Source organism: Balaenoptera acutorostrata, chromosome 9 (assembly GCF_949987535.1).
Source record: "Balaenoptera acutorostrata chromosome 9, mBalAcu1.1, whole genome shotgun sequence".
NCBI classification, from domain to species: domain Eukaryota; kingdom Metazoa; phylum Chordata; class Mammalia; order Artiodactyla; family Balaenopteridae; genus Balaenoptera; species Balaenoptera acutorostrata.
The window spans coordinates 68138008-68154365 of NC_080072.1; the positions used below are offsets into that span (position 1 = coordinate 68138008).

Below are 16358 nucleotides of genomic sequence, written 5' to 3' on the forward strand. Positions count from 1 at the left end.
TAAATGCTGACCAATAAAAATTTCACACTCTACCCATGATGTGCCTTCTGGAGAATATACGTGTGTTAGACAAGCTTCATTCAGGCATGAGTTGTAGTGGTGTTGGCTGTGAATTCAACATTAACGAATCAACCATATATATTAAATAAGGTGTCTTCAATCAGAAACACACATAAACAAGGTCATGTATTGATTGTTTGATAAAAATATTGTGATCAGAGGCTCACAAGAACCTAATTGGGAGCAATGGTTCAATATTCACTAATTCAGTGTGTGTGTGTGTGTGTGTGTGTGTGTGTGTGTGTGTGTGTGTGTGTATGGTCTTCAGAGAACAGAACTACCAGAAAAAAAACAGGACTCAATTGTACCTGCAGGCATCACTTCCTATGTAATTTAACTGCCAAAAAGCCTGCCATAAAGACTCCTGTTTCTTTAGGACATTGGTATGTGATGGGCAGCTACAACAACCAGGGGCACAGAAGGGCTGTGACTGAACAGAGCCAGTGCATGGATGATTTGCCTAAGCCCTGAGGCAAAGGAAACCTCAGAACCAAGGATAATAAATTAATTCAGGAGCTGAGTGGGAAACAGACAGAAGCAGAGCCTGGGTTCATCTAAGGACCCACACAAATAGGCTATGCTGAGTATAGCATAGGACCTCAAGGTTCTATGGTCTATAGCTGAGCTAAGGAACCAACAGGAAAAAATATATATACAGGATTCCTGATACATGTTCCAGGTTAAAGCTGAGTTCAAGGAAACAGGTGAGGGACTTCCCTCATGGTCCAGTGGTTAAGACTCTGTGCTTCCATTGCAGGGGGTGCAGGTTCGATCTCTGGTTGGGGAACTAAGATCCCACATGCTGTGAGGCACAGTTAAAAATAAATAAATAAAATAAATTTTAAAAAAAGGAAACAGGTGAGGAAATGAGTTATATTGGACAACTGAGGAGAGAAATTGTAGTCACAGTACAACTTTGGAGTATGGCTGTGGCTCTCATGGCTCGTCTGCCAGCTAATCTAATTTGGGACACACTTCCTGTTACTAACAGATAAGGGTTAAAGGGTACAGGCAACTACTCCAAAGGCAAAGCTTAACAGAGCCTACACAGTTGTAGCACATTACTAGACATATTATTTCCATCTACTTTGGGAGACCAAATGTATTTTTCCCCAAGTATCCTGCTAGAGATTTGAATAAATAATTAACCATTTCTCACCAACACCATAAAGGAAACCCAAGGCAAATAGAGAGCTATTCTAAAAACTTGAAGTCTCAATTTGTTTACTAAACAAAACCTCCCACCAAAGTCTTTTGTCAGAACAAACCTGGAATTTAATTTCAGAAATCACCCTGTCAAAATGCATAAAAGGTAACTTGGAAATCTGTCACAATTAACAGTCACTCTAAGTCAAAAATTATTTTTTACATAATACCTTAGGGTCCATATGTGAAATGCAAAACCAGCTTTGGATATTTGCTTATATCTCCCGGTTGATGACATATTTATCCAAGCTGCAAACGGCCTCTGCAACACAAGCCACTTAAAAAAGATTTCTTATATATTTCATTGCCTAATAAAAAGTCTGATGAGAAACTTTTACTGTCACACATTTTCATATTTTTGAGCTCTGGCAAACACATTCCTGACAACAAGGTAATCAATATGAATAAGGGAAGGCATTTTAGAGGAACTTTTAATCTTCAGAATTGAGGTTTGCATCAAAGTCTCCTTGATTTGCACACGCCCCAAAATATTTTTTCCCAATTATCTTTTGTGTTCTTTCCCCACTGGCCACTGCTGATGAGTAATTTTACAACACTAATGCTATTAAAACATGCACTCATGACCCCATTGTGACACAAAGCAAATAATGCACACGGGGAATGCAAGCACATAACTGCTAATTTTGCTTTTTAAATGCATTTGAACTTGACCTATTGGAATGCCCATTACAGTACGCATGACAGCTTGGCAAAATACAGGAGGCAAGACACCACCTCAGGAAAGCAGATTCCCTGAAAATAAATCACTTGAAAGATTGTAACGTGGTAGCAATTGACTGAGAAAAATGCAGTACCACGTAGTGAAGTAACCTGCTTAAACCCTACAAACAAGTCACCACTCCTAAAAGCTCTATAAATTAGAGCACTGTGGCATCTTATGTGATCCACGAATGACTTTTAGATTAAAGAAGACAATGAAAAATAATTTAATATCAAGAGCATACATTTAGAGATGCAGATAGCATAATGTCTTTTACTCTGAAGCAAATATCTTTTCATCCTGCTGATGCAGGAAGTTTTTCCAATTATGCATACCTTAGGATCTAAATGTGACCATGATCATGTGTACTGAAGCATTTTTACTCATTCTGTCCACTCTAAAATGGAATAAATTCTGTGTTCACAGCCAACACAGAAACACAAAATGGAATAAATCTTAGAGAAAATTCTGGTGTGCATTTTTCTGATGGGGAAGTCACACAGCTAGTTTTCAGATGGTACTGGAACACAGGTGTAAAAACTAAGACAGAGCAAACGGCTCATATTCCACCTATGTAAATGTCAGACATACCTGTGAGTTATTATCTTATTATTCTTTATTTTGTGTAATGTACAAATTTCAAAAAAGGGAGATGGTGATATATTGGAAAAAATAAACAAAATCCTTTAAGCAGAAGCTTCTATATAAGTGTAAATATTTACAGTATAGTCAATGTTTAGGTAAAATAGAAATCCTCAGTGATCAACTATGAAAACTCAACATTTAGAATTCATAATGAACATATTATATTTTATTAATTTTTATGAAGAGAAATATGTATAGTTTTGACATCTTAAAATTGTATAAATATTTCAATGTTTTAATAAGCACAATTATGAGATTTGAGAATAATACCAAAAAACAAAGAAACCAAAGATAAAATCCAAATCCCAAACCCAGCATAGTAAATTTAGAGATTAGAATTCCATAATTCCCAATTATACATCCTGCTGAACTGAAAGTTACAAGAGTGTTGACAAGCTTGTTACTATACCACGTTCAAAATTTTTCAAAGTGACATTTCTTAAATATTACTTGTTTAATATCTTCACAAGTAAGACTGGTGTGATCATTTGGTCTTTCATTAGGATGAAAACAATACTAACACACTCAAAATCCTGGAAAAATTCTTGATTATTACTGCCAAAGGTGAGCAATTAGTTTACAATGAAAGGAATTTTAAGAATATTTATCCAAGCTTTATTTGTTTAGCAAAACAATGAAGGTTTTCTACAAACGTACCATAACTTTACAACAATACAATTACATATAAAAGTAAGCATTATTTTTTCCAATTCTTTACAAATATTGAATCTGAGTTAATGCTTCTTCCCCAGCACCGCGTAAACTCACACTTCCATTTAGCCCAACAAGAATCAAATGCCACACCTAGAATGCTGAGTGTCTCATATTGTGATGAGTGGACTATACGTCCTCCAATTGTGAACCTGCCACCATTGAATGCTTATCAATGAAAGATGGAAAGTATCATTACACATTATTGCAGAATGTAATTTTCATATAGGCAATTTTCCTTCAATCCATCGTAAAAATATTCTCTCTCTCACATACACATGCACATTCATAATTTAAATACAAATATCTATAAAATAGTGTAAGCTTTGATGAAAATATATGATACAAAGTATCTTTGTTAAGAGTAAGAAAAAGATAAATTAATTTATTTCCATCTAGGAAAAAATAGCTATGATGCAGTGTTTTTTTTCTTTTTTAGAATTATTTCTAGTTCTAAGATAAAGGCCTTGGTTTTAATCCAGTAGGATGTCTGAAAAACACCTGCTTTTTTCTCCATCAAACCTTAAATAAGCAAGTGACTTATAGCATCCTCCAGCAATTCCTAGCTCAACTGTCATAGATCAATACAGCTATCTCCAGCCACATTGGGCCTGACCAAAAATAGTCAAGAAGAATTCAGAGGGCAGTTATACTGGACAAACAGGTGACTTTTGTTTATGGAAATCTCAGAAGAACAAAGAGAGATAGTGGTGCCAGTTGGCTTGTGAGTACTTCTTTACTTGCCCTGAAAATACAAATATTAGTTCTTTCAGTTACAATGGAGTGCGACTCAGAAAAGCCTGTGTTTTCACTCTCTTGTAGTGTTTTATTTTGACTGTGCTATCAAAAAACCTATTAAAGATTTGCTCAGGAAGTGTATCCTTCTTCACCACCCTTTCCTCCCCTCTCCCACATTCTTGCCCTACTGCATCCCTGTAAGTTTAGCAGAGGTAAATGTTATTCCTATTTTTGTGCACATGGTCTAATACTTTCCAGGGGTAAAGGCTACAAGTCTTCTGATTTCTAACCCAGGATCCTGTTCACTCCACACATTGGAGGTGGCTGAATAAAATGATGAAACTGGCACACTCTTGGGAAGAACTGCCGCCAATTGTTTCCACTTTTTAAAGTGCTTTCTACGTTTCCCAACTCTGAATTTAAATTAAATTTTAATGAAAAGAGAAGAACATAAAGACAGTTTCCTGCTAACGCCATTTGGCAAGCAGATAATCGCCATCTTTAAATACGGATGTAATTGTACCTACTGGGTACCAAGTTATGTGATTAAAGACGCCAAGCTGACTCAAGAGCTGGTATTTTCCTGATCTGGATAGTCCCTGGGAGTTTGTAGAATAAACTGTGTAGCACATCCAATCAATCACGGAGAATGGAGTGCAACCCAGGTCACATTCCAACGCATGTGTGGTAAGGTATTTTGCATTCCTTAAGGCTCAGCTGGAGAGGATACGCTGGAAGATTTAACTGCTTTCTCCCTAGCCAGTGGAGCAAGCAAGGCTCCCATTTTATGCCTTGTGGATATTTCTCACCAGTAAAATGAATTATATAGTCATCCTAAAATGATAACTAGGTTCAGATGAATGTGCTGATATAACTGAACAGATACACTGTTATGCTACAGCAGAGAGAATATCTTTCTCAGCATCTGCGTTGTTGGGAAGATTTCATTCCCTGGGTGGAAGGATAAGCGCTGAGAAATATGACCTTGCAATGACAGAACATCAATGTGCAGTGTATGTAGCTGCACCAGTGCATGGCCGCCTCGGCTTCTTTATTGCCACATATACTAGAGCATTTACGTGGTGCTGGTCCTCACCTAAATATTGGGGTTGTCTCCAGGCCCACCAGTAGCTCATCAAACTCTAATTCGTATAGAAGCCAAATATAATTCTGATCAAAAGTAAAGCTTCTGCTAAAATTCTAGTAGCAATGAAAATGTGAAAGGATTCCTAAAAACAAACCAAACACTACATTCTCTACATTTTCCCAAACCAGAGTAATAGCTAGTTTTGCCCACATTTGAGAATCTATGTTATGAAAAAAAGCATAATCGTGTCCTGATCTGTTAAACAATTTCTCTTTCTCTGACTCCCTTTTTTTCCCTCCTAGTTTTGCTCCTATGAGGCATTTCCTGCCCTTACTGATTCTTAAATTGCAGTATTAAGATACTGCATTAACATTATTGGGGATTTTGCAACAGTATAAAATACAATAAAAAAAATCTATTTTCAGATTCTATAAGGAAGAATATCAAACTTTTGTATAGCAGAAAATAAAAATTCTGTGTATTTGCTTCAAAAAAATTACTGGTGTGTGTTCTAAAACAACATTGCTTAACTCTGCTAATTTTAAGTGATTCACATGGCCTTTTTTCTCTTTTCCCTTAATGGACCTTTCTTTGCTAAGTATTGGAAGTCTGCTTCTTTTCTTTGCAAAACCTCATCTAGCTAGCTTTTGCAACTCTGTCCTTTGAGAATACTACAGAATGAAATAAAGAAGTTGGGGTAATGGAGGGGAGATTTAGACAGAAGGAAATGGAGAGTTCTCATTGTTCTGTGGTAGCTGAAGTAAATGTCGATCTCACTATGCTTGATTTCATTTATTTATAGTCTCAAGAGCTTACAAAAAGTTGACTTTCTTCTCCTGAACAAGAAGCATGTTATGGTCATGTGAATAGAGAACAACAGTCATTTGTTTTAATATCAACATTTCCCTGGGTGGTTAGAAAGCTGGTGAGGTTATGACTTCTATCTATCAATCAATTTAAAATTACAATATTAGCATTTCCTAGAAACTATACTATTACATATTTCTCCACTACAAACTTCTGGAGAATATAATCCCTTTATCACAATTGTCATATTTTAAAAGTGATTATCTAGAAATAGGTTCTAATAAGCAAAACATATAAGACTAACAAATTATAATCAGAAGATATATAGGGAAAAAGACTTATTTTCTGTATCTGAATCTGGAATTAACACTCATACTTTATTTTCCATGTAGCACTAAATAGAGTTTATAGGAGATTCAAACTAACAGCTGTGACTTAATAGATGTTTATGTCACAGGGAGGGGGAAAGGCCTTTTCAGTAGCAGAGATTAGAAAAGCTGGACTCCAGTTTCCACACTGTGACAAACTCAGTGGATGACTTGAAGCAAGCTTCCATCTCCCTTTGGGTCTCAGATTCCTCAACTGCAAAATAAGAGTACTCCCAACTTCAGCATTTTATGTTTCTATAATATAACCAGATATGAAAGTATCCTGGACAGCACAAGAAAAGGAATCTGTTTGTCATGAGTAGCACTTTAAAATGTGTCTCATTGTTTGTTTAGAAAAAAAATCACTGTTCAGCTGAGTTTATCATCCTTAAGGAAAAAAGAAACAAAATTTTTTTTACTTAAAATTTTTTCTCCTTAATATAATGAACATTCTTTAGCACTAACATTATCTGTTGATGACAACCATGGCCTGCTTACTTCTAGCAAGCCACTTTAACAATGACTTATAATTTAAATCCATTACCTGCTGTGAATGCTCCAAGTAAACATTGATTTGGGGGGTTACAAGTAACATGGACATATGGATTAAGTCAATTCAGCCTATGCTTTGTCTACATTGCTTTTATTTTTTTGTTTTAAGTGCTTGCACTATCACAATCACCCTACTGGCATTTAAAGTCACTAAATAAAAAAACTATCAGTCATTTTACTTTTAACTTGAATTTAAAAAAAACAAAAAAAAGTAAAAAAAAAAAAAAAACAACTCCAGAAAACAAGCCCTAAGTGTATGTCTGGGGTGTGTGTGTATGTGAATCTGAGTTTAGTATTATTATTGATATGTAAAAACCACAGCATTCCCTTACATAAAACAGGAGACCCAAAAAAGATTAAAAACTGCATGGAAGATTCCATTGGATTCTTTGTTTTGGGGCATATAATTTCCTTTCCTTTGTCCATATAGTTCATGTCTTAGTATAATCCTATAAAAAAAGGATAGTTTCATCCAAAAAATCAGAGAACAGAAAGGCATAGGATAAAAAAAACATCTATAATGATGATTATTTGTTCAGAGTTTCTTAAAAAGGAATCCTTGCTTTTGGAGATTGTGGGCCCCCCAAAATTATATGTAATAATTTGTAGGTGTGTCATAGTATTCATTTTAATCAGGTTCTCAAAAATATACATTACTAAAAAGACTGCTAACTACTGACCTTGTCCGAATGAGAAGTCTTCATCCCAGAGTGAGGAGCAATTGCCACAGTTACACCACTAGCCAGTGTCATCGACAGCCCCAGAACTGAGATCCTTATGGCCACTCATGCTAGTGCACACTCAAATAAATTATGTTTCTTAAACTTGTGTCATCTTGTGAAGAAACTCTGCCTGCTTTATTTGTTGCAAATGTAAAGTCAGCTTATAGAGATTTCAAGGATACCTTTTCAATTTTAACATTTATTGCCATTAAAATTACTGTGTTAAGATTGGTCCAACAAGAATTAGCCCCAGAGAAAGAATCCGTCAAAACAAAACAAAGTTCTCTTGTACATGCATGACGAAGTCTTAGTTTCATTCCTACTTACAGAAGCAAAAATTACCTATGTTTAACACTCAACGTTGGAACATCCACTAGAATTTAAAATAGGCAAAGAAGCTCATCTAGTATAGCAGACCTACTTGGAAAGATCATTCTTCTTGAAAAGTTTTCCACCAGTTTTACTAAAATGAGGTGTATTAATATAATCACATAAATAAATTATAATTAGTAAAGAGTGTTGCATATCAAGCCTGTACTAACTTAAGTTTCTTTTTACTAGTTTTTCCTGTTATGTGTTTTAATGAAAATTATTTTTATTTTAGAAAGTGTTGCCAAGATGTACTGGTTATTAAATATGCCTTCAGAGCTAAATCTGCAGGAACATTGCACATTTCCCATATCTTTTTCTGACTCACTTTCCTTCCGGAGAAGGAGAAGAAAGAGTTCCAAGGAGAGGAAGAAATAGCTGTAAGTAATATGTTCATGGGCATTTAATGCTAGATGGTTTAACATGCTTGATTGCTACTGGTGAATCAGAGCTAAAAAATGACAGTAGCATCTATCATGTTATGCTATATCATGCAAAATTTTAACAAAGGCACGACAAGCTACACTGCTGATTTCAGCAATGTGCTATATTTGATAGCAATTGATAGATGTCTACAAAAGAAAATCACTAAATTGTAAAAATGCCTTAATTTTTAAGGTAGTGAGTTATATTCTCTGAGCTGAGAATATAATGGCCAGGGAGCATAAACTGATAGGATCACACAGCACGGTCCTAACAGTGACTTTAAACTCAGTAATTCTTTATCAGGACCCAGAATACCAGGCAGTGCAACAATAATATTCTTGATTCTGCACTTAAATTTCAATAAGCAAATAAAGTATTCCCTCCTGTATAAAGAGTAAAATATAGATTTCCTATTCAGGGTTGTGACTACACTTTCAATGTCTCCAGCATAAACCAATGTGTGACAAAAGAGAGAGAAATTATATCTCAGTGACCCTGGCAGACATAACACCCTTTGGTCTTCAAAGTGCAAACTAAACAAAGCCCCTTAAGAGGCTATGATAAACTGCACTGGGAAAAAAGGTAAATAAAAATAATAGAGGCCAAAATGCTGAAAAAGGAAAAAAGTTATTAGCCTATATGTTCCTTTATAATTTATAGTAATGATATTTTCCTCATTAAAATGCAATAGTAATAGATTAAATAAATTGGGGATAGAAAGGACAGATTAAATCATTGTGTCTAACACATGCCAAGGGAGGGCAGATTTCCCTAGACTAAGGAACAAAGAAGAAAGAAAAATATAAATATAGGTATTATATCAACATCTGCAAAAGGTTCATTGAGCATAAAGTCTACGGATATTAAGTAGAGGTATTAGCATCAGTAGTGAGCAAGATTAGATACTGACACAAAGTACCCGTATCAATGGCGTCCTGTGCTGTATTTTCAGACTTCTAGTATAATTACCTGGAGCTTTTCTAAATCAAAGCTTCTCTGTTTATACTCATGTAGAAAATGTAATCTGAGTTTCAATGAATTTTTAATTTTGTTCAATCTTGCATTTGTTCAACCAAAAACAATTTAAAGAGGACCAAAGCTATCAGCCTCTCAGTGAGCAACAACTTACTAGGGAGTTCTTGAATCTGCCATAAAAATCAATAGTGTGCATCTAATAGTTTTCTTTTAATTTGAGCAGTGAAAAGTGAATAATCACATCAAATATTCTTCAGGGCCTCTTTGGTTTCCAGATTAAACATGTAATGTGACCTGTCATCTTGCCACATTCTCTGCATTTCCATTTTAAATAATCATAAATAAGAAAACCTTGCTACACTTTGGCATGACACAGTTGTTTGATCCAGCTGCATTTCAAAGTCTTAGAAATTGCACTCATTCCTTCTTTAAAGTCCTTGTTCATCTCAAAGGTTTTCAGCTGAAAGATTCTTTATTGTATTCGAATCTTGTCCCATATGAATTGTTTTGATTACTCAGTTTATGAAGAGTCTTAGAAATTGAATTAGGTCCACAGCAAAAAACACCAACTGTTTTCCTGGAAAGACAAAGGGAGAAAATGGAAAATCAGGTGGAAAATTAGGCAGAACATGACAAGAAGTATCTTTTAGTAGCATGTTTAAGGTGTTAACAAAGTTAATTTCTTGCTGCTTTGCATACAAATAATTTTCCAATTATTACCAAATATAAGTGACCACTGGGAAGATATTTTATTTACCTCATGCTTTTCATGCTAGAGATCAAGATCATTCAAAGAATATAACTATGAGCACATATTTGTTTGTTATCAGACAGAGTGAGCAGTCTGCATGTCATTGATGAGGGCAGAAACGAAGTCAAGAGCAGCAATTGATAGATGTCAACTGCTCCACATTTGACATATGAATAGATTTCTATCCACCCTGGACCATATCAGTTCTTCTCATGCTAAATGTTTTACAGACATTTTTTCCCCCTAAAGATCCCATGGATTTTCATGGGAAGTGGTGAATAAGCATAAAGAAAGGAAAGCTATTACCAATTTGAAAGGATAATTTTAAGTGACTATTTTATATCTACATTAAAACAAAAAGCATACTAATCTGGATACATTTTTTTTTTTAATTTATGTGCCACAATAATTGTAACAAATACCAAGCAGGTTTTATTATTTGCTAACATAAAATTTTGGTAGATAAATTATACATATCCCTAACAAATAGAATAAATAAATCCCACAAAATGATTACTATTTCACATTGATTTCCTGCAAAGTTTGTTGATTTGCATTGAATTCTTCCTATGATATCAAAATGATTGACAGTTCTTATCATATCTTGGACAAATCCAGTATGTATTCATTATCTGAGAATAATTGTTGCTGAAAAAAAGACAGCGAATCCATTTAAATGGGTACCAAAATTTATAATAAATACTGAAAAAAGTTTTATTAAAACTTTTCACCTTGAAAAATGAAACAAAGAACTACAAAATAAACTTTTACTTGTAGCCATGATGGAGAAATAGGGACGAGATTTACTCTCCTGCATTAAAAAAATAGGACAAAACAAATAACATATGAAACAATTATTTTCAGATACTGGACAACAGGCAGCACAGAACTGTGATCCCTGAGAAAAAAAGAAAAAACAAGGCGAGCCAGACAGCTAAATCTTCTTGTTGCCTGAAGGCAATTTAGAAGCTGTAGCACAGAAGAGGGAAACTCATGCAGAGACTGGCGGTCTTACTGAGTTAAAGAGAAAAAGAATGGAGTTCACGAAGGCCAAAGCAGCTAGAACTTGATATCAAAAGAAAGAAGCTCTGGAGATCTGCAGAGAAGTATCCTCAAGTCTTTGGCTGAGTACTAATCTCCTCATGTGTTAGAGGAAACCATGTGAAACTGGGTAGAGAACTACCAAGGAGCAGTAGGCCAAACAATTCTGAGTTTACGCAAGGCTGTCAACAATTCATAGTCCCACAAGCCAAAATGGAAAGCTCTCTATATAATACATTGGCAATGGATAGTGTACTCAAAAAGTTATTACCTTATTTGCAAAGGGTAGGGAGGATGTTGGTAAAATTAGCCCAGATTGGTGGCTGCTCTGGACTCATACTAACAAATCTTAAAAGCAAGCCTTGAAAAGATCAAACTGACGGACTTCGCTGGTGGCACAGTGGTTAAGAATCCACCTGCTGGGCTTCCCTGGTGGCGCAGTGGTTGAGAATCTGCCTGCCAATGAAGGGGACACGGGTTCGAGTCCTGGTCTGGGAGGATCCCACATGCCGCCAAAAATCCGATTTTTTTTTTTTTTTTTTTTTTTTTAAGGATTTTCTTTTTTTTTTTTTTTAATTTATTTATTTATTTGTTTATTATTTTTGTCTGTATTGGGTCTTCGGTTCGTGCGAGGGCTTTCTCCAGTTGCGGCAAGCGGGGGCCACTCTTCATCGCGGTGCGGGGACCGCTCTTCATCGCGGTGCGCGGGCCTTTCTCTATCGCGGCCCCTCCCGTTGCGGGGCACAGGCTCCAGACGCGCAGGCTCAGCAATTGTGGCTCACGGGCCCAGTTGCTCCGTGGCATGTGGGATCTTCCCAGACCAGGGCTCGAACCCGTGTCCCCTGCATTAGCAGGCAGATTCTCAACCACTGCGCCACCAGGGAAGCCCCAAAAATCCGATTTTTAAGTGCATTCACTGTTAGAACTACTTGAAGAGCTCCCTCGCTTGCTAACGTGATTTAAAAAAACTTTCCCAATGATTACCTGATTTATGCTATTGGAATAAACACCCTTTATAATATGGATCTATGTAAATTTAAAAGTAGGTAGGAGAGTCTAGTTCATAAATAGACTATTTTTAAGCCAAATTTTAAGTATTTGGCATTACAGATGCTTAAGGTGGTGGTTCCTGCCTTGCTCCCTCCTTTGGTAGTGATAATTGAGGGTTTAAGTGACTCTGTAATTTGTAAACACATTACTAAGTAATCTTTAAAAACGTCACGTGATGACTTGGGAATATTTTAATTTGATCATTAGCCACATAAATTTTTTGAGGAATAGTACTTACCCTCTGTTATATTTTGCTATTTCATTAAACAGAAGTTTCCACCGAGGACGTCCAATAAAAAGTCTCGAATTCAGTGCTTGATATTTTTCTCCAATTATCTTCTGCCAAAAAGAAAGCACTATATTTTATATGACACAGAGTTGGACAAATAACCCATTTCTCTAACATCATCTTTGCTGGTGCTGTGGCTTTCTAACAAATTGCTGTGATATAAAGAATATAAGTATCATATGGCAACCTATTAGGTAAAGTCATTTACAAGCATCATTTCCTCCCTCTTCCCCTTTAAAATCCATTACCTTCTTGAATGCCATTATTACAAATGGCTGATTTTCCTAGACTTCAGTTAGTTGCATCATTTTTAAGCAACTGCAGCGTTAAAGAATGCATTCTAATTGCCTACTCTCAAAAAAGGCGCAGCACATAAGCTTTATTGAGGCGTTTTTGTACTGCAAAGTTATCATATTTGGCTCATTATATGAGTAAAATACTGTAAATTTTCACCATAAATTTGGGGAAATGATCCTGGACATGATAGCCTAAAACAGAAGAGCTCCAAATTTGGGATCTATCAAGAAACAACTTCTAATGTACTGGTGCTTGCAATTAACAGACTATTAGATCTGAATTGGTGATAAAGAGAGTGAAGTGAGAAGAGAGGAGAAAGTGTCTGAGTCCCAGGCAGACAAACTGAGAATCAGATGTAATATATGCTCTGTACCTTAATTACAGCGAAACCATGAGGAATAATGATACTGACTTGCTTCATGAGAGTATAAAATAAAATGTTTTTACATACCAAGTAGGGTAGAAATCTGACTAAAAAAATAGGCTTAGATTAGTTTCAAAGTAACTGACAAGCATTCATGTTTTGTATTCAAACTATTATAGAAAACGTATGATGGAAAATACTACAGTAAAACTTGTGAAAGCATTCATGCTCAGGTTTATACGGCCATACAGCTCTTCAATGTTGTTTGTAAACAGTTTCTTCATCTATGATATGGGGATTGCAAGATCATTTACCTCTTGAATATGTTGGAATTACATGAGATACTGTATATGAAATGCTGAGCACAGCGTCTAGCAGTGAAGTAAATAATGCGTGATGACTGTTACTTTATTTAATTACCCTTGAAGAGAAACAAGCTTAATTGTGTATGATCTTATCTTCTCTCTCCACATAAAACCTCCCCTCGATGAACATAATCACAAGACTATTCGCTTATGTCCTCATCTCTAGATGAGGCAACTGTGGAGAGAAGAGAGATGAACTCAAAGGTCTGTTCCAGCTCCCTGTGAAAGGGAGAATACGGTTGACTTCAAGGACAAGCCATGAGTTTGCTGGACACATTCCAAAACAGGCTTTCCTCTGGGAAACGTCTCTTCAAACCACCTGCAGAAATTTTCTTCCACACAGCCCCTACAGTAAATCTTCTATTCTCAAGAGGCTTGTTTAATTTACAATAACATCCAATCACATACCTGTAACCCATCTGTCTGACTGAGGTACAGCTGGATGTTGACATAGTCAGGTCTGTTCTCTTGCCAAAACTGACAGGACATGAAAGTAAATAGACATTAAAATTTGTTCTGTATACACAGACTCTCTCCTATCCTAACATACGTGATTCTACGATATGTTAAGATGTATCGTGTCTTATCACAGCCAACATCTATGAGCAAATGTACATATATACATACATATATATGTACCACAGACAAGGTAGATTCTAACATTAATAACCTGTCACCTACTGGTTTAATTAGTTATGATGGAGGTAGTGGACAGGATTAGTTCTCTGTTATCTTCATAGATACAAAATCAAACACGTTAAATGTTACCCTAATATTCCCCTAAATCCTCCCCAATTCTTTCTTATTTGATTCCCTAAGAGCCTCTAAATTTTACTCAAAAGTTCACTCAGAAAGAATATGAATTTTTAAAAGTAAAAAGTGATATTTAATAGGCATGCTAGGAATCACAAAAAACAAAACAAACAAAACCTGGTTCCAGTTCCTACCTTCTTCCTATTCAGCACTGGTTTCCCTTGTATAAAAATGTATGAGGCAGCAAATATACCTGCCAAAATAAAATAGTCTGGAAAAGCTCTCAAACATTTTGAAATCTTGAAAAATAAACTGACAAAGAAAACTATCTGAAGAAAAATGAATTCAGCAAAGGGGGTAAAAGCGTTCTGTCCGCATAGGCATCCTTTTACCAGAAGGCAAAAATGAATCTGCTAATGACTCTGGCCTTGCTCTGACTGAATCCTGACTTCTGAAATCTACATTTAAAAAAATAGTAATCTTCTTAAGGCCTCCTTTCACCACCCTGAAATAAGGAGATGCTGAAAGATAAGAAAAAGGAGTCAAAAAGTCAAAAAAAAACAAAAAAACGTAGAAGAGAAGGAAGGAACACAATAATCATGGTGTGCTCTGGAGAACAGAGGTGAGTATCTGATGTGTAGAACCTGAGGAAAGGCTTAGCAGAGACCAGCACTTCTTCAACAGCCAAACTATTTCTTGAGCATCAGTGGGCGTAGTAGGTTTGCTGGAGATGGTATGGCTTTGCTGGACCTTATTGCAGCGAAAGGATCAATTGATTTCAAGTACTGTTTTTACAGAGTGTGAAAGTAATAATTTTTAATGAATATATATTGGGGCTCAAAATAGAAGGTTCAGGAATGCAAAAGAAGTCATTTTGCAAACAGGGAGTAACTAAGTGAGGTTACATCACTCCTCTGGAACCCTTTATAATAGTAAGGGCACCTGGCAGGTGGCTAGAGACTTGTTTCTACTGCCATCACTGTCTGACCTTGAGATTTCTAGGGAGTTACTCAACTTATAAAGGCCTCAGTTTCTTCATCAGGACAATGATAGAGTTGAATGACATTATCCTACAGGTTTCTTCCAGATCTAAAACTATACATTTTCTGACAGGTGGCAACTCTAAGTTATAAAATCCCAATAAAAACATATTTTACTTTTAAAGTGATAAGTGATGATTCTCAGCACCCATAATAGTCTTAAAATATAATCATTAAATTCCATACCACAGCTGCCTCAAGTTATACCTAAACACTAAAGTAATTTTAAAGTCCTTCAGGAATTGAATCAGGGTTTATGAATTTTAATTGTGAGGAAACAGGAACTTCCAGGTGCCAGTAATGGATAGCACCTCACAAAACACATGACTTGCATTGATTTTTGTCTTAAATGTCTACCAGGATCCTCCTCTGAGATCACCCCAATAACTCCTGCATCAATAACTGCTGTTTGGAAGTAAGATCATCTATACCATTTTTCTAGATTCCACATATATGCTCATATGTTAATATACGAGATTTGTTTTTCTCTTAACTAATGAGAACATACTGTATAGCACAGGGAACTCTACTTAATGCACCGTGGTGACCTAAATGGGAAGGAAATCCAAAAAAGAGGGGATATATGTCTATGTATAGCCGATTCATTTTGCTGTGCAGTAGAAACTAACACAACACTGTAAATCAACTATACTCCAATAAAAATTAATTTAAACAAAAAGAAAAAAAATAACGTGTTTGGTGCCCACAGCCTCCAGAGAGAAGTATGCAGACTTAAACAATGTATTTAATGATTTCAATGTCTCCATTTTAACTTATCCCTCATTGAAAACAAGCAATAGTATCTACTAAAGAAACACACACACACACACACACACACACACACACACACACGCACAACACACTGAACTTGGTAACTCAGTTGCAAACACAGAAAATAAAAAAAGACTTCTTTTTAACATCTTCCTCAGAGGCACAATTGAAGGACCAGTGTTCATCCTCTTGATGTGAAAAATCGAAACAGGTATACAGAGGTGTGTGTAGAGATAATCATCACCACATT

The 16358-nt window shown here is 35.8% G+C and overlaps 1 protein-coding gene across 2 annotated transcripts in view; it reads right to left on the minus strand.

The window, feature by feature from the left end:
* Positions 1-2901: 2901 nt before the first annotated feature.
* The window catches only part of NOX4 (NADPH oxidase 4), a 142286-nt gene continuing 128829 nt past the window's right edge, over positions 2902-16358 (minus strand). Inside the window, exons 15-17 of one of the 2 annotated variants that reach the window (XM_007168474.3) lie at positions 13953-14021; positions 12468-12568; positions 2902-9964 (exon numbers count right to left, since the gene is read on the minus strand). In XM_007168474.3, the coding sequence (XP_007168536.1) occupies positions 9844-9964; positions 12468-12568; positions 13953-14021 (291 nt within the window). In that variant the 3' untranslated portion in view covers positions 2902-9843. The remainder of the gene's footprint in view (positions 9965-12467; positions 12569-13952; positions 14022-16358) is intronic. The other variant, XM_057553476.1, reaches the window with a different exon arrangement.